Consider the following 24,847-nt stretch of genomic DNA (forward strand, 5'->3'; position numbering starts at 1 on the left):
CGGATGCTCCCGTTTCAGTTTAGCCCTTTTCTTTGTCACTTTTTCAGTCATACACCTTTTCTTCTGAGTCGTTTCCCCAATCTCTAAAAATCACGTGGAATCCTAACCCAGCTTTCTTACAGCTTTCCCTGCTTAGGGTCTGCTAATCGATTTAAACCCCCTGCCCCACATACTACCATGCACTGCAGTGGCAGTTTCTCCACCCCTTACTTTGGGTTACCCCCGTTTAGAATGGACAGAGCCCCTGGAACGGAAAGGAACGGGCACGGACACACAAACGCACAGCAAACACAATCCTCATCCTCCCCAGGGTGGCATCACAGTAACACCACTCATTCCACAATGTGTTATTTATGTCCTTACCTTTAATTTTCTGTTTGTACTCTTCTGGTCGGTGGAGGTACATGGCTGCAGCGTCACCATTTAGAGGATCTATAGGGTTAGGATAGGCCAGCAGCTGGGGCAGGAACGATTCAAATATATTGGTGAGATCTGCAAGTGAAAGACACAGTTGTTCACATCCACAGAGCCAGCGTCAGTTTGATTAACCACCCTGCAAACACCGGCACTGAAACAGCAGCACAAAGCTTCAGCGATGCACTGAAAACCTGGGCACAGGTTGAAATAAAGGAAGCTGCATCCGGGCAAGCACGTGCACGGCTGGTAAGAGAGGAGCTGCGGCTGGGGGTCCGCTGCAGCTCCTCAGCTAACGCCACAAGCTCCCTGCCATCCCAACAGTGTAGAGGTGTCTGTGGGTTAAGCAAAGGAGGAAGGATGCAATTGTCTTGTTTCCCACTGAGGCTCAGCCCTGGCTTAAAAAGAAGGAAAACAGAAAAACTAGGTTGCCCAGAGATGTTGTGGATGCCCCATCCCTGGATGTCTTCAAGGCCAGGTTGGATGTGGCTTTGAGCAACCTGGTCTAGTGGAAGGTGTCCCTGCCCATGGCAGGGGGGTTGGAACTAGATGATCTTTAAGGTCCCTTCCAACCCAAACCATTCTATGATTCTATGAAACAGCGCCGTGCTTCACCCCTCACTGAATTCTTCTCCTGCTTCCTCTACCACCCTCTTTCTTTCCTTCTTCTATTCCTGCCTTGAAATGGCTTCTCCTCCAGGACTAAACAGACGTGTCTTGAGCACAGAGCACCTTCCAGAGCGCTTCAGATGACTGCGCTAATAGCAAGAGCAACCACCAAGTCCCTCCCCCAACTCAACGCAATCTGCAGAACGTGAAGAGCTCACGTGAACACCTTGGTGCCAGTTGGCATCCATCACTAAATAACCCACAACAGGAAACGAACTTCTGATGGCGATGAGTAACTGTGGACACATGAAACCCTCTTCCCACATCCCTAAGACAACAAGTACCACGCTTCAGCCGGAGGGTTGTTCAGAACCAAGCCCTGTGCCATTGTTTTCTCCTGGGGGGCTTCAGGAGCACGGGCACCCACGCAGAGTGGATACTAAACCCCCAGTGCCGGCCTGTGCGCCCCTTTAGCCACCGGAAAGCTGCTGCAGACAGACCAGCACTCATTACGTGGGGTTTTCTGTTGGGTTTTGTTTGTGAATAGTCTACACATCTTTTACCAGGATCCCCTTTTCCTCCCCAATTAAAGGGAGCGTGTCTTTCCTGCTGGCAGAGCATCACCAGTCCCCTCGAGCATGGGTCCAAGAGGCGCTGTCAGAAGGGAAACTCAACACTCCCCAAGATCCAGCAGGTCAGCAGATAACCACCTCAACCTGCCTCTTCCAGGAACAAGGCTGCGTGACTATTCCTGAGCCCAGCCAGCGCCAGGTCTCAGGGAGCTGCTAAATTCAACCAGATCTGACAGAGGGCAAGGACCTCAGTGCCCGTAACTTGCTAAAAGATTCATTAAAATGGGTGGTCAGGTAGGGGGCAGAGATCCCCAAGTGTGCACACAGCTACTCTGGGCTGAAGCCATGGAAAACCAGGCTCTTACTCCATCACCAGCAAAGATCCAGCCTCAAAAGAGCTGCGCAGTACGTCCAGGCAGAGCATCGCCACCGCCCGACGTTACCCACGCGGCAAATCTCCAACGGGCACGTTTCAGAATGGGCTTTTGGATCTTGCTCAAGAGGATCAAAGGAGACTCGAGGTTCTGTCAAGGCTTTTCCCTCCTGCATCCATGCGCGCGGGACGTAGACGCTGCGTTACGTCTACTTCAGTCGCCCGTTCAGCATAAACCCTGCTGAGGAGGAGGAAAGGCCACGGCTTTGCGTACTCAGGAGCGTGGGGTTGGTTAGTGATATCACATAAACCACTTTCAAGAAGCAAGGACATTGATTGGTGTGGATAATGATCGTCAGGTCTCTGCTACACTGAGACACCACTATGAAATCAGGGGATTTCGGTGTAAAACCATGTTTTTACTACGGAAGCTGTTGCCCCTCCCAAACTGGCAGAGGACAATGACAAAGCCCTTTAGAGCATGCCTGGTACCTTGACTGAGTTTGCCACGGCTGGCACCCTAAGCAGCCAGGTGCCACCAGCTGCTTCTCGGATAAACACAACAGCAACCGGAAGAAGGATCCTAATCCAAAAAGGGACCAGAAAAACCAAGGAGAATGCTCTATAAGAGTACTTTTTGCCACTGCAGTGGCTTGGCCTTGGCAAACCAATTAACCCTCCTAGGGACTGGGTTCAGACATGATCAGCAATAAGTTGGGTCAAGTCACTCCACGGGGCAGGCTTAGATCAAGTATTTCTTTGTGGCTGTTAGACAACTCAACTCTCATGGAGTAGAGCCCTGGAAGGGCACCATGGCTCACAGGACACTGCAGGGATTTCTCTTTTCCCTTTTAAGAGACTTAAGTAATTTTCCCCTTCTTTCAAATCCCCAAAAGCAGCATTGGTTTAACTAGTTGGATGTGTGTGGGAAGCCTAATGATAGCACTAAGGACTTGACTCTCCAGAAGGGAAGGAGAGGGAATTCGACCATAAGGCTCTCAGGAGTGTGCTGGTAGCTGTTCTGGGTCTCTTCCACCCTAGCTGCTTCTTTAATTATTTGACCCCCTTCTGCCAGCACAGGAGCAGTCTGCTTTAAAGGGGTGACACTCCAAACAATGCAGCTCTGTTGAGAGGCCCAGGGGGATATTAATTCCCCCTTTTCATTGCACATTCAGAAATAAGCCACCTCCTGGCCCCAGGCAAGGCCCTGGAAGTGAAAGGGTCATGTAGGCACCTGAGCGTCGGTGACTTCTGAGCGAAGGGGTAGGGCGAACACAGTCACCCCAGTGTCCTCCCTGCAGCTTCAAGGCATCCCGCAGCAAGGCAAGGGAAGTTGGCAGAAAGGGAACTATGGAGCGTGTGCTTCCGAATGCCAAGTTTCACCAGGTACTGTGGAAGGTGCTCTGAACAGGGTACAGAGCTGATACCTTCCAGCTGCCTTACACCTATCACTGACACCACAGGGGCAAATGGAGAAGTGTGTTTGCCACTCGCTGATATTAATACAACGCAGTAATGGTAAATACTGAAGTTGTTTTTTCTACCTTTGCACGCAACGATGACAAAAATACAGCAGCACTCACTTGGAAGCCTCTCACAGAAAACCTTCCTAAGAAGTTGTGTAGAAATAGTGCAGAAACCCCACTGTGACTGCGCGCGAGAGCATGGAGCAGGATAGGGAGGCTGTCCATGCACAGCTTCCAAAGCAGAACCCAGGCTGCCCGAGCGCCAGCACCAGTTACACTGGAGCCATTTGCTTTTGTCCAGCCATCCCCACGCTCTGCAGGTGGGATTTAAGGGTTGGAACGGCAGGACACGCTGCGCTGTGCCGGATTCTGCTGCCGACCGAACATGCAGGTTCGTCCCTAGCAGAGGGCCTGGTGTGCTAACACCGCTTTAACTCCTCTGCCTGGCACCGGAACCCCCCAGGAAAACACGAGCATCCTCTTCCTCCATTAGCAACCACCTACCTGGGTCACAGCTAAGCTGATCTCTCACAATAAAACCACGTGAAGCGTACGCCATGCATCTACTACACAAGGACTTCAGGCATTCTGATGAGGAGTAAAGTTCAACAAGTTGCTATAGCAATTTTCCACCCAGGATTCACCAAGTCTGGTATTTCCTTACAAATTGTGCTTGCAAAGAAGGTGAAGTAGCTTGTCTCTCTAGCAACTGCTTCAAAGCTTCAACTCGCATACATAAAACCAGTTTTTCATGGAAGAAGGGGAAGGATTTGATGTCATACCTCTGAATACTCTTCCACAAAGCGTAATTAGAACATCTGAAGAGGTTCACATTTTTAAATGCGGCCAACCTAGGCTAGATGCTCACCTGTACCCTGTTTAAGAATTTCAGCTTTCCCTAAATGCTATTTTAATGGGTCTTTAGCTCCCAGCTGATCATTTTCTCTCTCTAAAAAGGAGAGTTATAGCCAGCAATGACCTAACAGGAAACCCAAAACGTTATGCAGCGAGCCGCGCAGCCGTCAGATGCACTACCACCTCCCAGCCTGCAATGAAACGACGCTGCCGTGGCAAACAGGAACGGTTTCTGGTGCCATCTTCTGTGGAAATGGGATCATAGCCTTACGCACAAAGAACACCAGCTCGAACGCACGGACAAAACGTGGATGGGGTAGCTGGAACTAGGTTTCACGTCAGATGCAGTCGCTCCTCCGTTTCAATGCTGAATCTTGGCTGGGTGCTGTTGTGCAGTTGCCAGACACCACCAAGCAATGGACTGAGCGATCCTTTGCGAGATGCATGGAATGTTTCTACCTCTCTGGGATAAAAATAGGTTACAAAAGTATTTTCATGTGAAAACCTTATTTTTCACATGATCTTGGCTCAGTGAGGAGTCCAAAACTTCAGTTAAAACCCAACAAAAATAAGCTGGCCTTAGATCATCTGTATCCAGCAAGCTGTGTTAACACACCAAGTAAGGATGCTCACGTGATCAGCTTTCGGGGTAATGCCAAACTCACCGTAGAGAGCTGTCCAAGTTTGATTGATTACATCTAGACATACAGTTCCTGACCTGAAACATATGGAAAGGATGGGGTTAAACACAGTCACACTCAAAAAATACTCTGGGGGTTTAATATAATCTATATCCCTTCCCTTCCCCTGCCCTGCCTCTTGCCCCACTGTTTCAGATAAGCTATGATTTACTCCTGTCTTGTGGTTAACAGAGGGGCAGCCTTTAACTACATGAATCTTCATACTCTGCACCAAAGAAGGTAAATTGGAGCCACTACTGAATAGGCTGGGGGTCTGCTGTAGAGACTGACACACAGGGAGCTTCCCCTTAACAAATCTTAACTGAAAAAAAAACAATGTGGCAAAACACCTTATTTTTTGAAGAACTTAGCAAGGATGCCAACTTCAGCTAAAGAGGGAGCTGTGGCTTAGCCGACATCCTTCCCTGTTTCTAGAAAGACGGCATGATGCCAGCGAGGAGGGGGACTGCCAACCTTGAATTTCCTGTAAATGAAGCATGTTGCAATACCAAGACCACATCTGCAAGAGAGTCTGCAGCACGCAGCTCTCTAGTCTTACCCACAGCCTGACCCACTCCGGAAAGTTAATTTGGGACAGCGTCTACTTCTATCACATTCCCCACTCCGGACCGTTCGACTGACGAAAGCATCATTCAACTCATCAGCGTGTTATTGTGAAGCCAAAATCCAGTAACAATTAAACAAAATCTTTAGAAAAACCACACGCTAGGGATTTACTTACGCTTCGTCAATGTTGGGATGGAAGATTTTATTCATGAATCCTGCAAAGAGACAAAGTGGTAAATAGCAGAAAACAGCCAAAGCTTGCTTTTTTTTAAAAAAAAAAAAATAAGCCTGGAATTTACTGAACATGGACTCATCCAACTAGTTTCAAAGAAAACCCAGCCTCAGCTATATATAGCTGTGTAACCTTTACAACACACAGGCAACATTCTGACCCCAGGGTCCTCGGCTGTCCCCTCGAAACTCAGCAAAACCCCCTGCCTGCAGCACGACCGTACCGCCGAGGTTTTGTGGTTCAGGATTATCTCGAAAAGAACGGCCCATCAGCACAATGGAGCAGCCACATGTGATTAAGCACTTCTAAAAGCTGTAAGGGTCCTTCGAATAAATCCTAAACCCAAAACTTGAGCTCAGCGCTTGCTTTAAGATTATTTTTTTTCATGTCTCCTGATAAAGATTTTCTATGAACTTGAAGTCAAAACATTAATCTACATTTGTAAGTCATTCTGGGGCAGAGATTGCTAGACACAGCTAATACTTCAAGCTTTGCATCGATATAGCAATTAATCCACCAGCTGGTACCTCTGGTCTCCCAGAAAACAGCTCAGATGTACGGTCTAGAATGAGAAAGCTCATCTTGGCTTTGCCCACGTTTCAGACTTTCAGATTTGATAGGCCTTTCTTTGTTCTCAGTCGCAAACTGAATTGTTTAAAAAACCAACTAATTTCAAGACTTACAACAGCATAGTAGAAGATGCCTCATACCTTAAAGACTGCACAAGGGGTAAGCAGTGTGTTCCAGCTGCCTACTTTAACCTCAAATTCAAGCCAGATGGCACCTCAAAAACACTTCCCTCTTCTCCCACAAAGAGAGTTCAAAAGCCAAAGATATTACAGGAGTTGTAACACACCATACTCGGCACCACAGGCTGTGTAGGAGCAAAGCACATCCATCCCAAAAGCCAAGTTAAGTGTTTCAGATGATGGCATTGAGTGGCTGCAGAATCTACCTTCCCAACTCTTCCCTTCCAATAGGAGGAACCCAAACACCCGGGTTTGGGTTCCTCCTATTGGAACATGCCCAGCACAGAACGGACAGGGAGCAGGGATAGAAAACTGCCTTTTCGATGGTTGCGAGTGGGTGCAGAATCCACCTTCCCAACTCTTCCCTTTCCTTTCAATAGGAGAAACCCAAACACCCGGATGTGGGACACATGCCCAGCGCAGAACAGACACGGAGCAGGGATAGAAAACTGCCTTTTCCAGTTATTTCACTGCCAAATGGATCAAGTATTCCTATATACTTCTGCTGGCTTGGCTGAATCATTTGGGATATGCCCAGGAGGGCTGCTGCAACCCTTGTTTCTGTACCAGGATAAGCTGCTTCCGCATCTTAACGTGGATTTTTTTTTTCCCCAGAACTTAAAACCTTCTTTCCTCTGTTGTACCACCATCCCGCAGCCTCTAAAGCCCTACAAACGCCACCCACGTGGGAACCGTGCCTGTCAGCACGCAGCAGCAACCTACTGTAGCAAACAGCAACCACTTCTTCTGACAAAGGTCCGCGTTTATACAAATGGGTGAGAAATTTATGCCTGGGATATCGACCCAATCCATTTGAAAAGCTCCTTCCAGGACTCAAAACACACCAAAGTTTTCAATCCAGAGCAGCCCAAGTGTGGGAACACGTCACTGTTCACCGTTCAGCAAATTCCCTACCTTCACCACCTTCATCCAGCCATGCCAGGCGAGAGGCTGCAGTAGCGCTGATGCGCCGTCTCTGCCCCAACAAGGAGCGATCGCGATTTGCGTGACAGCATGGTTCCCATCTGGGCTAAGAGCTGACATACGGATTTCACTCCCTTTCTTTCCATGTATTATGACACAAATATAATTTCATGTTTACTTGTACCGCTCGGATTTTGCATAAATACAACGCAAGGCTGAAAAGATGCCCAAAGGCAGAACAATCTCTAAAAGAAGAGCCGAGAACTGCATAAACAACTCCACGCTAACAAGTGTCTTTCAGGAATACTTTGCCATGATTTCGCTTGAAAACCTGAAGCAGACTTAAAAAGGGAAGCTGCAGTTCCATCAAATATTTACGTTATGGCAGCTCTCACAGGTTTAAATCAGGTCATGGATCCATTATGCCGGCACTGGCAAGCTGCAGAGACACCGATCCTGATTCTGAATCCTGTCTCTCTCTTGGGGAGGGGGAAATACAAGTTTATGATAAAGCAGAACGAAAGAGAGGTTGGGGGAAGACACCAGGTAACACGAATAGGATGGTAATGTGTAGACCTGCTGAGTTAAACACTCTTTGTTCTGGGATCTGGGACACAGACCGGCTCTCTTCAACCCAACTAGACACAGGCATCCCTCTGCGTTCTCTCATTTTGGTTTTCTGATCATCTCACCTATTTCCCAGTACCTCCTGCCACGGCTGGTTCCACAAGGCTGTGCTGCAAACCCACCTGTAAGGTTTTGGTCAACTCTTCCTTCACACACCCGCATGAAAGGTGGAATTGATACCCAGGGGGATGAGATGAAGCTGTCCGCTCAAGCTGCTCCTGTGCTAGAGGTCTGTAATTCTTCTCTGTTATCTTTGCATGCACCCAGGAAAGGGACAATCCCTTCTTTCACACTGTCCTTGGTCTCAAGATTGGCAAATGAAACAGTAGTTCTTCAAGAAAGAACACAAACACCCTCTCCCTGCACTCCTCGTTTCCTAGGTTGTTGCCACATCTTCTGGCAACTCTTCAAAGCCTCCTTCTCCTTCCAGACAAACTGCTGAGGCCAAGAGCAGCTCTGTTCAGATCTTTCTTCTTCCTGACTCAGAAATAAGCTCAAACTATTACCTCCAGCTTTCTTTGAAATGTAAAGTCACCTGCTGTGATGAAGTGGTAACATTGCTCCAGTAATACTGACTTGCTCTGTATGTTTGGTGTTTTTTACAAATACAAAAGACAAAGCAAGCATAAACATCCATGTAAAAATGAAATTTCAATTCAAAAAGGAAGCCAGGAGTGAAAAAACCCAACCCTCCCAAGCCATCATAAACACTGGGGCAGGTTTACTGGCAGAGTTTTGAATACAGCACACCCCAATTAATACACTGCACAGAATTCCAGGTGAGCTCTCCACGAAGAGTACCAAGGGACAGGCTCTTGATTCTGGGTTCTCACCATGGCCTGGAGCAAGGAGCCGAGGTCACAGCCTGAGCCGTCACCATTCTGTGCGCTGGACTGGCTGTAAATGCTTAATTTAACATGTAAAAACAATATTCACCCTGAACCCTGGAAAAGCCAATGCTTAGGAGGAATTTGGGCAGCAGAGTGGCTCTAGTCCACCCTTTCCATACAGAGACACTGAGGTCCAGGATTGCCTTTGAAGGTAGAACAGGACTGCATGACATCTGCATGGACAAAAAGCCTTTGGGTGACAGCAGAAAACCTGTACATCCACAGAGGAGTTATGCAACGGAACTGTTCCAACACTGGAAGATGCTGAGAACAATATGCAGATGCTGACCTTCAAAAACGCTGGTATTTCAGTAACAGCCCTGGAGTAATCACTCCTTGGGTTGACAAAAATCTTCGAAGAGTATTTTTACACTAAAAATCAGCTAACTGAAAGGCTGTCAAATCTTCCTTGGTGCTGAAAACGCAGGAACATTCACACAGCTCCAGCAGCTGGACATATTCCAGGATGGAACGGAGTTCTACACCACGCTCACGTGCCAACGCGAATGGGCCTGAACGGCCGGGTCAACGCGGTCACTCCAAGGATGGAGCCCTGCGGCCGGGCGATGGCTGAACACGCTCTCCAGGTGAAAACCACCACACACTGGATACACAGGGAGGAATTTCACACTTAGGTTGGTGTCAACGTCTCCCAAACAACTCCAGACTAAAAATCCCAGGAAATGGCTAGAAGGCACTGCCAGAATCACCGCACTCTGCCAGCAAGTTCTCCTCCAAGAGGCAGAGCCCAAATACTTGGATAATTTGCGGAATGATGAGGACTCCCCAAGCACCTCTTGTCCTGTGGAGCCACTGGGAAGAAAGTGCCTGTGAGAGGTGGTTCCACATCAACTGCTCCCCTATCGCTATGCCTATAGGGCTGCACTGTGATTTAGAAAGGGACCCCTATGTTGGTACAGCCCCCCCAGAATGGTTTGGGGTTGGGAGGGACCTTACCTAGACCATCTAGTTCCAACTCCCCTGCCACAGGCAGGGACACCTTCCACTACACGAGGTCGCTCATCTACCATCTGGACAGAACAGACTCAAAACTGGAGATAAGAGGGATCGGAACCTGTGTTCCCTGCCCTTCCCACAGCCCAGCTGCACGATGCTGGCCCGCAGCAGCAGCACGCTTTCCACATCCCTTGGTGCTTTCTCCTCCGAGTCAGGAACCGGCTGCAGTCCAACAAGCAGCACTTCAAAAGGTGGCCCGTTGCTTATCCGAGCTCAAAGTACAGCCAGCTTAGCTGGCAGGTGAGGTGGAGGTGCCCAGAAGAGGCTTTACTGCAGCGCAGCTCTCTAAAGCGCTGCTAGCCCTGCCGAAGCAGGCAGGCAGGAAGAAAAGCAGCGCGCCAGCAAGCATATCCCAGCCTCCTGAGTTTGCATCTTCTTGCTCAGCCGCACGGCCCGACCACGCCAGCGATAACTGCAAAAGGACTTCCCACCAGCGCTGGGAATCATGCCAGGGTGGAGCTAGTTTATATCCACTTACCCATCCCAAACACTGCTGCTGCTTGCCCAAGTGTCAGCTCCTTGCTCCTAAAATAAGGCCAGCTGGACACTTCTCTACCTGAACAACTGCGAGAGCAGATTTGTATCTGTGTACAGCCGCGGTGCCAAACAAACAGCCGACAGGACAAGGGTACGTAACCGCTCCCGACTTCTCAGTGCAGCACGAGCGACAAGCCTCAAAGTTTTATTTTTGATGAGAGATGAAGGCCAAGTCAGGAGACCATTCACATCGCCTGGCTGGTGAGGTGGGGAGCTGGTTAGAGTCTCCCCGAGCGAGTTTTAAATCCCACACCAAATCAACGCAGCTTGGGTGACCACCCAAGGCTCGGGGCAGAGCTGCGTGCACAGAGATCAACACTCAAAAGAGCTTTTGTACAGCACAGACAGGCCAAGAGCAGTGTTTTTCCTCGGCTTTTTTTAACTGCTGGGCAACCTACCTAATGGAAAAAGATCTCCCAAGGACTCCTGCAGTGTTGCCAAACAGCTAGATAACATTAGTCTAAACTTAACAAAGCCTGCAAGGGAACGTGTGTTTATTGTTTATTTATTTAAAAAGCCACACACTGCACTCATTTCAGGGCCTACCTTCTTGTGTAACTGAGCACGAACCCACCATGCACCACAGGTTGAGGAACCGTGGTAGGAGATGGGGGAGAGGGTACGAGACCCAGACCTCTGCCCCAGTCCTCAGCTCAGTACCTATTCCCCTCCGCACACTGGGACAACTGGTTTAGCGCGTGGCTGTGCCCCATTTGAAGGGGACAGGATGTGTTCACCTCAGAGGTGCACACCTTATCCAGTGCTCTCAGGTTAAAAAGCTCTCACTGCCAAAGGATACTTTTTTCACAGAATTATGGAATGGTTTGGGTTGGAAGGGACCTTAAAGATCGTGTAGTTCCACCACCTGCCAAGGGGAAGGAACACCTTCCATAGCCCAGGGTGCTCCAAGCCTCATCCAGCCTGGCCTTGGACACTCCCAGGGATGGGGCACCCACAGCTTCTCTGGGCAACCTGTCCCAGTGTCTCATCACCCTTTTTAATGAAATTTAATGAAATTTGGAGGTCAGAGGCCCGTTCAGAGCACTGTGGCCTGAGTCAAACAACGCCGTGCGCTCACCGCAGAGGAATGCGCCGCACGGTGACGGTGTGAGGTGCTGCGTAACGTCACCTCGCTAACAGCACCACAGTTTATGTTACCACACTCAAATTCTAGTAGCTTTTCAAAACAACACCATAAATAATTCCGCAGCAGCTTCATGAGAGAAAGATCAGGACAGGAAAACACGGCTGTAGCTGACGGATACAGTGGTAGAGCTATAAACTCTGGCCCTCCCTCTCGGAGCTGAGCGGTCCTTCTCGGAAGCAGAATCCACAAGCTTACAGAGTGGTGCTAAGAGCAGCAACCTCTGGAAAAACACATGGAAGTAGCACAAAGCAATTGCCCAGTATCGGTTCATCTCATTGCTGTGGTGCACCATCACCTGAGGCCTAGGCTTCAGAGACCGGCCCAGGAGGCAGCAAATCTGCGCCAAGTCAGGCTGAAAACACCCACCCCGTTGTGTCAGTCTGTTCCCATTCTCCCGACTGTAGCAGGGAATCTGCAGAGGGTGCACAGTTGTGCGTCAGACCCGAGTGGAGACAGGGATACAAATTACCTTTAGGTGTCTCCTCTTTCCCCTCAGACAAAGCGCATTTGAAAGAACAAGCATTTTCACATCGCTTATAGGTCAGAACAGGGATCAACGCACAGAGGGAAGAGCAAGCTCCGAGTGGTCACAGGCGATAAGTGCCTCATGAAATTCTAAGTAGCAAAATGTAAGGCAATCCAGAGAGGAGCTGAAAATAAAAATAGCAGCTGCAGTCAAAAAGAAAAATTAAGCACAGGCTAGGAGAGATCTGGTAAATCCTGGCTGGAGCTAAACACTGCTTCACTCCTGTACTGGCTGCCACGACGTCTCATTATATACAGACACACACGTCCATATGTTTGGGGTACGTACTAGGGATTTTGTTTTGCAAAACACTTGGGAGAAAGGTGAAATATAAATGCGAGGCATCTGCAGATAACTGGGCCAGAGATGGAAGGGAAACGAGAATTGTGTATAAATATACAGAAGTTATTTGAGAAATCGAGGCTCTGAGCATATTGTACACAAACTCTGCAGCTGTGACATTTGATTATTAAGAAACCAGAGTGACTCAGTGCCGGCCCAATATTTCTGCAGATCTGAGGAATAAAATAAATGCCACGGTGCTTCCAGGTAAGAGCTCAGGCTCCCAGGTCTGAACTGCTTCTGTCACCTAAGCAGGGCAGGACATCCACACTCAGCGCTTCCTCCCGTGTTTATGGCATCAAAGAGCATTACTCTCCGGCTCTTGGCAGGCGTAGGGACTGATTAAAAACATACAGCATTTACACAAAGTGTTCTCGTGACTCGGGAGCTCAGAACAGTACTTCAAGTACTTCACAACTCCCCTTTGAAAAGCAGCAACAGCCTAGGCAGAAAGTTCCCCTGAAGATACTACATCCCGGAGGGAAGGGAAAAGTAGCAAAGCAGTGCCAAGCAGGGTTATTGAAATCATAAACAGCTCAAAACGTATTGTCTAGGAGAAAGCAAAAACGGAACCAAACATGCAGCAGGGGAGCGCTTCGCGTCCTCACGAGCACGCAGGGATATTTACATTAATTGGCAAAAGCATTAAGAGGAGCAGCATTCACCAGCTTCAGAAATCAACAGGGCATCTTTCAGGAGTTGGTTTTGCTCTAACAAGCTGCTCAGGTTCAGGAGGTTTGTTTCAACCCTGGAGATCTGGGTATTTAGGGATCACGAGCGGAGTTAGTTCATCTCAGTGGGAGCACTCAAGCCCAGAGCCAACACAACAGCCCTACATCTGGCTCCGTTTAGATTCGTGTTCCTCTAGGATGCGCATTTCCCTTTTTATGCTATTTCCCTTTAGGGACCTTAAAGACTTTGTTAGGAAAAATCATCCTGCATCAACACGGGATCTGTCCGAACACACAACAAAGACCAGGCAAGGAACAGGCAATGCCAGGAATACTGGAAAAGTACGGCAGGACACAATGAAACACTGGACTTTCCTTTTCTTTTCCAAAACTGCTCTTTTCACACAGATCCCGGGATGGTTTCGGTCTTTAAGCAAAGACATACCTGCACTGTCAGGCAAGCACTGTCCCCAGGGCAGCATCATTCAATAGACCACAGCAGTAACTAACAACCTGAGAAGGGCAGGAAATAAATGCCACACGTATTTTGAGAAGGGAGCTGCGGACGGGACACGGGTGCAACAATTTGGCAGGAGAAGAGCCACCATACCAAGAAAATGCTTCTGCTAAAGACCCTCAAAGGTGAAGCGCACCGTCAATCACTTTGGTTTTAGAAGAGGTCCATACTTTCCCAGATGACAAATCTGGAACCCACTTTAAAACCCTTTTCTATTCAGGATCATCAGTCGCGCTTCCGAAGAGGACACTGAGTTTTCACGGACCTTATACTCAGAGCCACGCTGGGATACATGCAATTTGAACAGATTAGAAAGCAGCTATTAGCAGTCATTTTTCAGAAGCGGCTTTCCGGAACGCATGGATATGCTTCAAGCCATCCTGTTATTTGCTGCAAAAAAGCCCCTGCCATGTTCAAGACTGCATTAAGATTTTCTAAGATGGAAAGAAAATTTCAGCCCACAGTACTAGAGGAACAAGGAAAGCTGCAAGAACAGCATTTGGGCTTTAAGCTTCGGCATAAAAGCGTGATTTATTAAAGGAAGAGGAACTGCTGGATTCTATAGGAGCCAGCGAGTTCCACAGATAATTTGAACTCTGCATGTCATCACGGCAGTGGGAGCTATGCAGTGCTGAGAACAGAAGGGCTGCAAACAAGCTACATGTGTGCTCTAGATGACCTTCTGTCCATTTAGGGGCTCCACCATCTCTGAAATCCTTCGTGTCCATCTCTTTACAGATCAGAGATCGCCATGGCAAATTTCTTCCCTACTAATTCTGGCCCCCGTGTTATCCAGAGCTCAAGCTGGGTGAGGACACCCGTGCTCACAGGAACACGCAGACCTGGGAGAGAACAGGATCTTCTCTCATTTACAAGCTTGTGAATGCCCCTAGTTCAGCTGGGACAAAGGCTTGCTCTGGAACTAGTTGTAATGCCAAAACCAGCAGTATCGGGCACTGCACGCCCAGTCTGCCTCCAAGAGCAGCAGTGCAGAGATGGAGCTGGCCCAGAGGAAAGGGCGAAGACGTCACGCAGCCCTGGCTGTCCAGATAAGCTGGACTGGGGCAGCAGAAATGGGAACCAGACAAAGAAAAACAAACCTCTTCCTGCAGCCTGTCGGCAGCTTCCCCGGGTCCTAGCACTCTCCTTGGAGCTTCCACTCCCTGGCTCGTTCCCCCCAGCCGCAGAGCTGAACTCTGCTTTGCTAAGCCAGCTCTCATCTAGCATCGACCACTTATTCAACCTGAAACCTCAGCTGCACACTGCTTCGCCCGGGAGGTAACCAGCAACTTTCACCCAGCAGACAGCAAGAGGCAGCTTTCTGGGAGCTCAGCGAGAGAAGAGGTGGCTTTCAGTCGCTCAGAGACTTGCAGAGCAAGGGAAGCACGATCGAAGGTCTGAGGAGTCTGGAATAAAACACTCACAACACAGTGGGTATAAGCAAGCTGATGGATGGGAAGGTGCTGTACTAAAACATGGCAAAATTAACATTAAAAGGGATTCAGTGATTTGAGCAGAAAACAAGTCCCTGCACACCCACCCCGAGTTCACAAGGAGAAAGGCCATTCTTGTGGTGTCAGTTCTAAAAACGCAGCTGGGCTAACTCTGATCCCAGGCTGCCTCGTACTCCTGGCCTATCCCAACCAGCACTAAGCAGCCTCCAAGCCAGACCACCAAAAGGTCAAACCTACCACCTTCCACGCCGCTACCCCGAGCCTAAATCAACAGCACTACGAATATGCAAGAGCCTGGCCAACGTTTAGCTGCACTGGCTTCATAGGCTACTGGAGAGAAAGTCTGGCTTTGCTTTAAGCCAGCGACCTTCATTTGAGACACACACTGGAAGAACATCAGGAGAGAGAAAAATAACCTTTAGTAGACTAACACCAACAATGAGGAAATGGGTTTATAGGCTGCGAGTCGCCTGTAGCCAGCCCACATTTAACACTGCCAACAGGACAGAGCCACATCGGTTGGCAGCACTTTAGAAGCGGGGAGGGAAATATGACGGGCACCAAACAACACACTGTGCATCTCGTAAACACTCTCTAAGCTAAGAGGTTTATAGCAAGTTTCAGAGCTGACTCAAGAGGAAGGGGAAAAAAAAAAAGGGTTCACGCAGCTGCAGCAATACTGCATTGTTACTGAGCTGCATGCACATTTCTGTGGTTCAGTTAAGGCTGCAACAGAGAAAGGTGAAGGGAGGCGTACAAACAGCTTTGCTCTTTCCCAAAAGGCACAGTTCACATTTGGAACCAGACAGATTATTTCTCACACCAGAGAGAGCGAGCGATCTTAAATAGAAGGCGCTCTTAGCGTAAGAGTCTATTTTAAGAAAGCAGCCCATACTTATCAGCTCCAAATCAGGATGTTGATATTGGAAGGAACCCATCTCCTCCAACCCATACAATCATGTTTCCACATCAGTTCTCTTCGGGCAGTTTTCCCCGTTCCTCAGAATCCCCCGGTGACCTGAGCCACAAGCACACCCTTCTGACGGAGAAGCGCCGTGTCACCAAGTTACCAGCTCTTACTTCAGCAGCCAGAATACGGATAGTGAAACTTTATGCATCTGCTCCAGTGTTTCAAGCAATACTGGCTTTTTTATTTATGGCTTAAGCTATTGGCATAAAGTTGGGTACGCAAAGACAGCGAGTTAGATCACCGTTACGCAAGGACAAAGATAGGATGGATACAGTCTAAGGAACATTTCCTTATCAAACTTCCTAATTTGCTCTCCAAGGTTAAACAAGCCTGACCGGTCTAGCCAGCTGCAGTTTTTCTGGTGACAGAGTCCTGCTTCTGTGTTCTTCCACATGTGCATCACCTAGTCCAAGAGGACAGAGGTTTCAGCTCCTGCCTTCACTTCCATCCACTTCTGGCCAAGAGATACAACAGGTAGGTTCACCCCAAGACCATGAGCACGCAATGCAGTCGGTCGTCGCTCTCCACACTACGCGAGTCATTTTATATAAACAGGCTCCAGCACACTCTGTGGTATCCTGCACCTTACCCACAAATGTACTGAAAAAGTACACGGTAGAGAGACTCGGTTCATCAACACAAACACGTGTGACCCAACCCCATTTCCAACTCCCAGCCCTTCAGCCAAAGGACCAAGCTTCCTCTCTTCTTGGCACGCGAGACCTGGAAGTCTACGATAAAATAATTCTGCAGACTGGAAGCAGTAACACCTCTCCTGCATAAACAGTAAAAGGATTTTGACTGCAAGTGATTATTGGTTACCTATAGACGGGGATTTGAAAGGGTATTTATCAGGAAGGTCGACTCTAACTTTCCATACTCCACCTTCATACGGTGCTGCAATGAAAGAAATGTAGGTATTAGACACGTCGTAACTCAGGAGAGAATAAACAGAACTACAGCATTAAGCAAAACACATCTTAGGAAGAATACTTAGTTCCATCAGGGGGGAAGATTCCACATCAAACCTCCTACGGTAAAACCCTTTTTCCTGTGCTGCCTGACAAGAAATCCATGATTTTAACTGATACTGCAGAAGATCTCAGCACAAAGACACAAGAGCCTTGTTAAAAACAGAGACTGGAGAATAATCTACTTACCTTTAGAGATGTTACTAAATTAAGGCATGCAGGAAACCTGACTTGTGATCCAGTCACTAGAGAAGGCATCTTAATTACAAACTCCACAAGAATTCAGATGACTGATGCAAGATTTATGAGCCAGGTCTAGAAAAAGCTACGGATCAACAAGAGCACTGCGGAAGGCCATAGCAGAGGGCTGAGTTGTCGGAAGGCAGTATCCAGCTCAGCTCCAAGGGAGGTGGTTCATCTGCCCTAATGCTCACAGTTGTATTTCTCCCCGCCCTTGAGAGCGCAGCCTCCAAACACTGCTACCCTTTGATTTCTCATCCCCACTTAGATGTGCTCATCTCTTCTTCCACTCCAGAAGAATGTGTCACTTCTCTCTTCCCCACTACGAGCCATTAGTTTTGTTTTTATAGAAGGGTTGGGTCATATACTTACTTCCTTGTGGTCCATAAAACTTCACAACAAATTCATTGAGTCCTCCTAGGATTGTGACTTCGTGCTTGCTCTCAATACTGATACATCGAGTAAAGGAAAACATCTAGTCCAGGGAAACAAAACCCATTTACTCAGACACTGGGAACTTGCTAGAAGCCTGTCAAACCAAATAGTTTAAAACCAAACATTCAAAATACCCTGCAACATGCAATTTAAGCGCCTTGACACATCTAAGTGACCACATCACCACAATGATGTTAGTAAAAGCCAATTCTACACCCTGAAGAATCCCTCCCCTTGCATTGAGCAACCTTGAGACGATTCCTCCCTTCTCCTCAGAGCTGCTTTGTGTTCTCCACCTACTTCCGCAGAGCTTAAGCTCTGACCTAAGAAAACGCCAGGTCCCTACCGGCAACCTATCTGGAAACGTATTTGGGCTGTGGAGAGGAGTTGAAACCCAGAAACAGCATCCAAAGCCTCGGTACAGCCAGACACGAACCCCAGGGCAAGGGCTGCGACGTGAGGCAAGGCCTCGGAAGGACCTCTCCTTCCCAGCGTTCAGGAGATGAGCCACAAAGCAGAAAAAAGTCACCCCCGCCAACCACTCACATTAAATGTTTACTCTCCTGCCCAGATTAGAGGAGCAGAACTCCCCCCAGCCCCTGCTCCGACAAACGCGAGAGCTGATGAATTCAATTCTCCTTGGCTGCCTTCGGCGCTGTCAGATGGCCTCCCACAGCTACGATGCAAATTATGGCAATCTCATGTTAATTTGACTTGCAAGACCAAAAAAAAAATCCGCGCCTTCGTCTTCAGAGAGATGGCAGAAGGGCGAGATTATGAGGCACTGGTGGAGCGCGAAAAGAACAACTGTATTTCTCAACATTTAAAGGAAAGAATCAAAGCACCAGCACTCTGGGATGAAGGGAATACAAACGGAAAGGCAAGAAATCTTCATTTCAAGCAAGGCTCAGTCAGGACAATTAACGGTGATGTTTCAGCACCCAACCTTGCTGAAGAATTCTGCTATAAATCAGGGTTAATGGATTGTGAATAATATCCTACAGCAATTACCTTTAATCAATAATCTTAATATGAATTATGAGGGAAGCATCAGAAAAAAACAGAGCAGGGAAAAAAGCAAAGGTTTATTCCCACCTGAACTTCGGACTGCTTCAGCTCTGCGCCACAGAGGCTGCTCCCACTTGAGGGAAGGGGGCAACAGCACAGAGTATCTAATAAAAGATTCTTAACATCACAGCAGCAAGCTTGGCAGAAACTCTCAGGCTAAGAGGAACTGAAGCCAGGTTCCCTTTACAACCGGGATTTTTCACTCTGATGCAAAAGGTTTTTCTGCTTTCAAGGCACAGAATGTGCCCAGGAAGCTCTCTGCAGCAATTACGCAGACCTCCTTGCCCCTTCACAGCACTGAGGCACCAGGCACCCGTGCGCCTGGCCACCCGCATACCTGCTTCCCTTAAATATTCCTGACCCCCCAGGGACAATCACTCCTGGGACCCACCACCAGGAACAACTTATTCTGAGCTCAGCCCTATCCCTGATCCCACATTACGATCCATGAAGTCTGCTGAAGGTGCATCCCACACTACTTTAAGAGACTCCCGTATCCAGAAGTGCCAGTTCAATCCCGGCAGCCTGTGCGCATACTCATACGCAGGAGATACAAATCCCGTCTGCAGGGCCTGCCAGGATTTATTCCAGCTCCTCAAGTACAATGACTCCCAGATTGGACAGAGTTTTCCCCCAGTGCCAGCTCCAAAAGAGTTTGGATGTAATAACCTTCTTCCCCTCACTCTCTTGGGGAGGGAGAAAAGTTTATAGCAGTTTGTTTTGGCTCCAGAGTTTTTCTTGATTCAGCAAAAGCTGCTCTGCCCCACAGTGAAATGGCAAGTAGCTGACGGCACCTGGCAGTCACCCAAGAGCAGCTCACAAAGGGCAGATCAATGCCTAACTGCCCCAAAGCGCAAGTGATCCCTCCGCTGAAAGCCAACGGCATCTCGAGGAAAAGCGACATCCCTGCGAGTCTGCAAACAGCGGCCACGGACCGAAACACTGCAGCTCATCTCAAACGTGATGTAAGGGGACAGCGACCACCAGATCGTGACAGTAAACTTTAAATATACGTTCACCGAGTTCAAGTTCCTTTGGAAATGTACACACTCTTCTAACGATTCCAGGTTTGGAAAAGGGCTCTTTATACACACCCACCACGTAGGATGGTGCCCCAGAGTGAAACGTTTAACGCGAAGCATGTTAACACTTACGGCAGCTTCGTGGATCAGGTTAAATACAAATGGTTTTACTTAGGACTAAATCAAGTACCACTTAATAAAAACCAGCTCTCCAAGCCTGATCCGAGTGAGCTCCTGAGCAGCTGCAGCTTGTGTGCTCTTCGGCTCCGTGAGTCAACACCGACCGTAAATTAAAGCAGAGCTTTCTGCACTGCAGACTCAGTCCTGGTGTTCCCAAGTTCACAAAACTATTAAAAGGAAGCCGTATTTGATTATTCTCCCTGTTGTGGCCTGAAATTCCTACCAAAAACCTCAGCGAGTCAGGTTCAGGACAGCGCTACGTACTGGGATAGGGATGCTGCGTTCAGGAACAACTGCATCGTTTATTAACGTGATACAAGAGTTCCAGACAACAGCCGGAAAGCGAAGTGAATTTCAGCAATAAAGCCCTTGTATCAACACCGGGGAAGGCTCTGGAAATGCATCAGAACTGAGGAAGCTGGGGAAGCCCCATTCCTTGGTGAATTCCATGGGAACTCCCACTTTCTAACCAAGTGAGGTGAATTGTCTTCCCCTTCTCCTCTCCTCCAAGTTTTCTCTACAGGTAGAGATACCCAGGAATTTGAAACCTTGAAATCCCACTACCAAAATGACTGAGAGCACTAGTGGGAGAAGTGCAGAGAGCAATTACGGAATGATGAACATCACCTCCAAGCTCTTTCCATCTCCAGGAAGTCTTCGGATCCATTCCCGTTGCACACGCAATCCCCAGGAGACATTTATTGCACAAGCTGGGACTCCAGGAAGATCGGGAACCCAATGCAGACCTCAAGGCTTCCCCTAAAGCCATACCAGGGAACCCTCTAGCAGCACGAGGGAAAAGCATGGGCAAACAGCAGAAGGGACCTGACGCGTTTGGAGGACTGTCTGGACCACGGTCCCAGAGAAAGCTCCACCGCTGCTCATTTTATCTCAGCGTAAAGAACACAGGCTCTGACACAACTATTTCCTCTGCTCAGACAGATATTTTCCATGAGGCAAAAGCCTTACAACCAAATCCCAAATGAATCCCACTCCAAACACACCAATTAATCAGTTGTGTCAGACCCAACAAAAGAATTGCCAGCGTGGTGACGCACAAGACTTGAGGAACTCAGTTGTGCCTAGGGCACAACGAACCCCCTCTCCTGCACTCAGACAGGTCCTGGTGCTGAATCCTGCAGAGAGTCCAACTCCCAGGAGGGAGAAACGCTCCAGGTCTTCAGAAAACAAAGTACACTTCGGGTAGCCCCGGGAAAAGAGCATCGAGAATCTGGAGCAAGATTTCCACAATTAAGGTGACCAGATTATTCACAGCAACCCCTGTGCCTTTTTCCCAGGATACCTGCGTTCACATCCAGGATTCCCATCCACCTTCTCTCATTGGCTACGGATGTAAAACTGCACAGAAAGCACTCTCATGAGTGCTCGGGACTTCAAACACACTGTCAGCGTTTATGGGGAAGACCACAAACCCCTCGCCTTGTTTTAGTCTACTCTGTCCAGACAAACTCCTCTATGCCCACACTCCCTCTCTCCACACTTTTCATTATTCAGATTTAGGGAAGATAAAGACTTTAGCATTCTCCACTCCAGTGGGAGTCCAGTGGTTCATCCTGGTACGAGCAGCCTGCCTCGTTTCCACAGCAGGGCACACTGCTGTGGGCATACACCGTGCGTATACGGCGTTGAGATGAGGGAGCTGCAAAACCAGCCTGTAACACGTCACATGCGCTGAGATGCCGAAAAAAATACAACCAAATCCCTTTCAAGGCTCTCAGCTTGCTCCTACCAGCCTAGGTGACTTATGGCCTTGACGCTTTTATCTCCTTATCACCTCAGCATACTGATTTGACTTTGTGTGAAACCTAGTGTAAAAGTTGAAAGAGCAAAATCTGGCTACAAGTCAGGTTTCTAAGGGATAAGAAGTTCAAAAGCTTTACCTTAAGACCACAAAACCCAGAAGGGAGTCCTGAGGACCTGATGACAAATTACCTTAGTCCCAAAACTATTAAGTGATTTTTAAATGACGGGAGGTGTCGCAAATATTTAGATGATGATATAGAAAGCAGGCTTATTTTCAAATATCAGTTCAGAAGGGGTTGCTAGGAGAGAGACAGAAGGGAATTTTTCTGCAGCTGATTACAGACTCCCTATATAGTGTCTGAAATGTGCCAGAAGCGCAAAGGCCAACCGCGCCACATATTAGCATTACAGTAACATCCACAGCCCCCTATCAAGATCAAGGCCCTATTGTTCAGGGTTGAGCTCGTAGGAAATTGTTTCTCCAGTCAGAATGAAAAGTGATTTAAAGCATGTTGCCTATTCTGCATCGGGACAAAAACCACACAAAACCTTTCAAATCTGGAGAGTGAGAGACTGCCCAAGCATCGGTCAGACATAGACTGGCCGCTGTGGATTTGCCTGTTCCAGGGCCGAGTTCCTATTCCCTCATCCTCGTGCAGGGCCACCCACCACTGTAGGGCTGGATCTCCCCTGCAGTAATAAAAAAAAAAAAAAGTGGTTAGAATTCGACTTCACACCCAGATCTCCCGAAAGCCCAGATGAATATCACGGCCAACAGATGGCTAGTCTGTTTGCAGGGTTGAGTGGGTTTTTTTTTCCTCCCCTGGCAAACATTTAGCCTTAAAAAGAAAAAAAATCCCTTCATTAAATTTCTTGAAAATTAACATAAGTTACAAGCTCGGGTAAATCAGTTTTCCAGCTAAAAATATTTCACTGCAAATATTTTTCCAAGCCTAGTGACACAAGCGGCTGGGAGCACCCTGCCCCAAAGCGGCAGACAAAGCAGAAAGCTCAGGGCCCCAGGGAAAAGTGAAGTTGTACATTTATCTACACGCATCTCAATACAAGTCGCAGATAGGTCGACGGTCATTACCCGTGGGTTCCTGCCTCCTAAGGATCTCTGCAATGTCTCCTCTTACTTATGGAGCCTCGTTTAGCTATCCCTCCAGGTGATGGACCGCAGCAGAGAAGACATGCTGAATTTGAGGGGAAAACAGTAAGACCACATCTGTGTAATCATCCAGCTCTGCTACCTAAGGAGCTGCCAACCTCCTGGAGGAAATAACTCACCATCCGCATGCTGCGTGACAAAGGGTGCTTTAAGAATAAGATTAATACAGTTGATTTGCTTTTCTTTACCGAGCGCTTTGAAGGCAGCAGTGCTGCTGCACCACCCATGCGATGGAAGTGCAGCCGCCTCAGCTGTCTACCAAAAGCACCGCTCTGTTTCTTCCAGGCATCTGAGGTGTGAGTTCTTCTGAAGCATCTGCAAGCAGAATTTCGTAACGTAAATAGCCCCTAATACTGGGACTGATGGTTATTCATATTTATTTTCTTACGAAGGCGGACGAGTTCCGCTCTAAGAAACACACACCTGCAGTTATCTGTAAGGAGCCCTACGATTTAGCGGCGTTACCGGTTACGCTGATGCGTGGGCAGCAAAAAGGGCAAGTTCAGCTCCGTTGCCTCCCGGCCTCCGAGCCTTCGCAGGCTGCCTTGCCTCCTCCAAACTCCCTGCATTTATCTGACACAAGTCACCCGAGGTGGCAGTTGCGCACGTGAAACCACAGCCAGCACCGGGACCTTGATGCTTTAAGCATTGGGAATATTTATTCTTTTTTTCCCCAAGTAAATGTCCCTGCCCTTTACTCACATCTAACCTCCTTCAATCCTCTCTCTACCCCCTGCAGTGCACCACAGAAAGGACACTTAGAAGCGAAAAAGGTTATAAAGCTGAAAAAGCTCCTGTGATTTCTTTGAGGAGCAAGAGGCAGCACTTTTTAGTCACCCTGTTTGTTGCAAACTTCTTGAGAACTCCAGGCTAAACTCATTCAGATTATTAAAATTCATTCATTTTCCCCCAAGCCAGCTATTGTCGTTGCCACAGGGCACCGCTCGCAGCTCCCAGCTTCGAGCAAAGGGGTTTTCCAGCCCCAGAAATAGCCTCACTATTGGCCAAGGATGTTGTGGTGCACCATTTCAGGTGTCAGTATCCACAGCCCCACGGTCTTCGTCAGCCCCAAGAAAGGAAGACACCACTGGGGCGGTCCATGATTTATCTTCACGTACCCGGGGCAAATCTCAATCTTCCTGAACTGGGCTTGTCCAGGAATCCTAGAATGGTTTGGGTAGGAAGGGACCTTAAAGACCATCTATTTCCAACCCCCCTGCCCTGGGCAGGGACACCTTCCATAGCCCAGGGTGCTCCAAGCCTCATCCAGCCTGGCCTTGGACACTTCCAGGGATGGGCCATCCACAGCTTCTCTGGCCAACAGAATCCCACAGCTTTGAAAGACACAAAACCCACTTAAATCCTACAACGTAACGAGTGGCAGCAAGTCACCCGTGGGCAGTCGTGGCAAGCTCTGAAAACAACCGGTTTTCTCATCCTTCCCCCCTCCTCACGGCTGCGACAAGTGAACCGGAGGCATTACAAAGAGGTGGTTTCACTCGTTGCAAGACAACGACCGGTTATGACTGCAGCCAAAAATGCTCTGGAAGCAAGGGGACAGTGAATGAATAATTAAACAACCTGTGCTTGGTTGCCGAGGTTTTATTTTATTGCACACAAGCGTTTTCTTGTTAGAAATGCAGATTTGCTTTAAAAAAACCCCACCTTGCTCACCGCTTCTCTACCAGATTTTATCCAACCGAGATGAGAAATCACACAAGAAAGAGAATTCCTAAGTTATTCTGCACACACCCTTCACAATTTCACACCAAGGATGGCAAATTTAGCAGCAGCCCCAGCAAAAGGCACTTTCCAAGCATAGCCACGTGTACCGAAAACCACCTCGTGAGCATGATC

At 48.3% G+C, this 24,847-nt stretch overlaps 1 protein-coding gene across 1 annotated transcript; it reads right to left on the bottom strand.

Annotated features, from left to right (window-relative positions):
• Positions 1-363: 363 nt before the first annotated feature.
• Positions 364-17,825, bottom strand: UBE2H (ubiquitin-conjugating enzyme E2H; the record flags this gene model as incomplete). The annotated part of the gene is made up of 5 exons (XM_010151028.1): positions 364-492; positions 4,955-5,007; positions 5,712-5,751; positions 16,962-17,036; positions 17,723-17,825. Coding segments are annotated over 5 exons (400 nt in total), but the record flags the coding sequence as incomplete, so codon positions are not given.
• Positions 17,826-24,847: the final 7,022 nt, after the last annotated feature.

Source organism: Eurypyga helias, unplaced genomic scaffold (assembly GCF_000690775.1).
Source record: "Eurypyga helias isolate BGI_N326 unplaced genomic scaffold, ASM69077v1 scaffold16384, whole genome shotgun sequence".
In the NCBI taxonomy this organism is placed as follows: Eukaryota; Metazoa; Chordata; class Aves; order Eurypygiformes; family Eurypygidae; genus Eurypyga; species Eurypyga helias.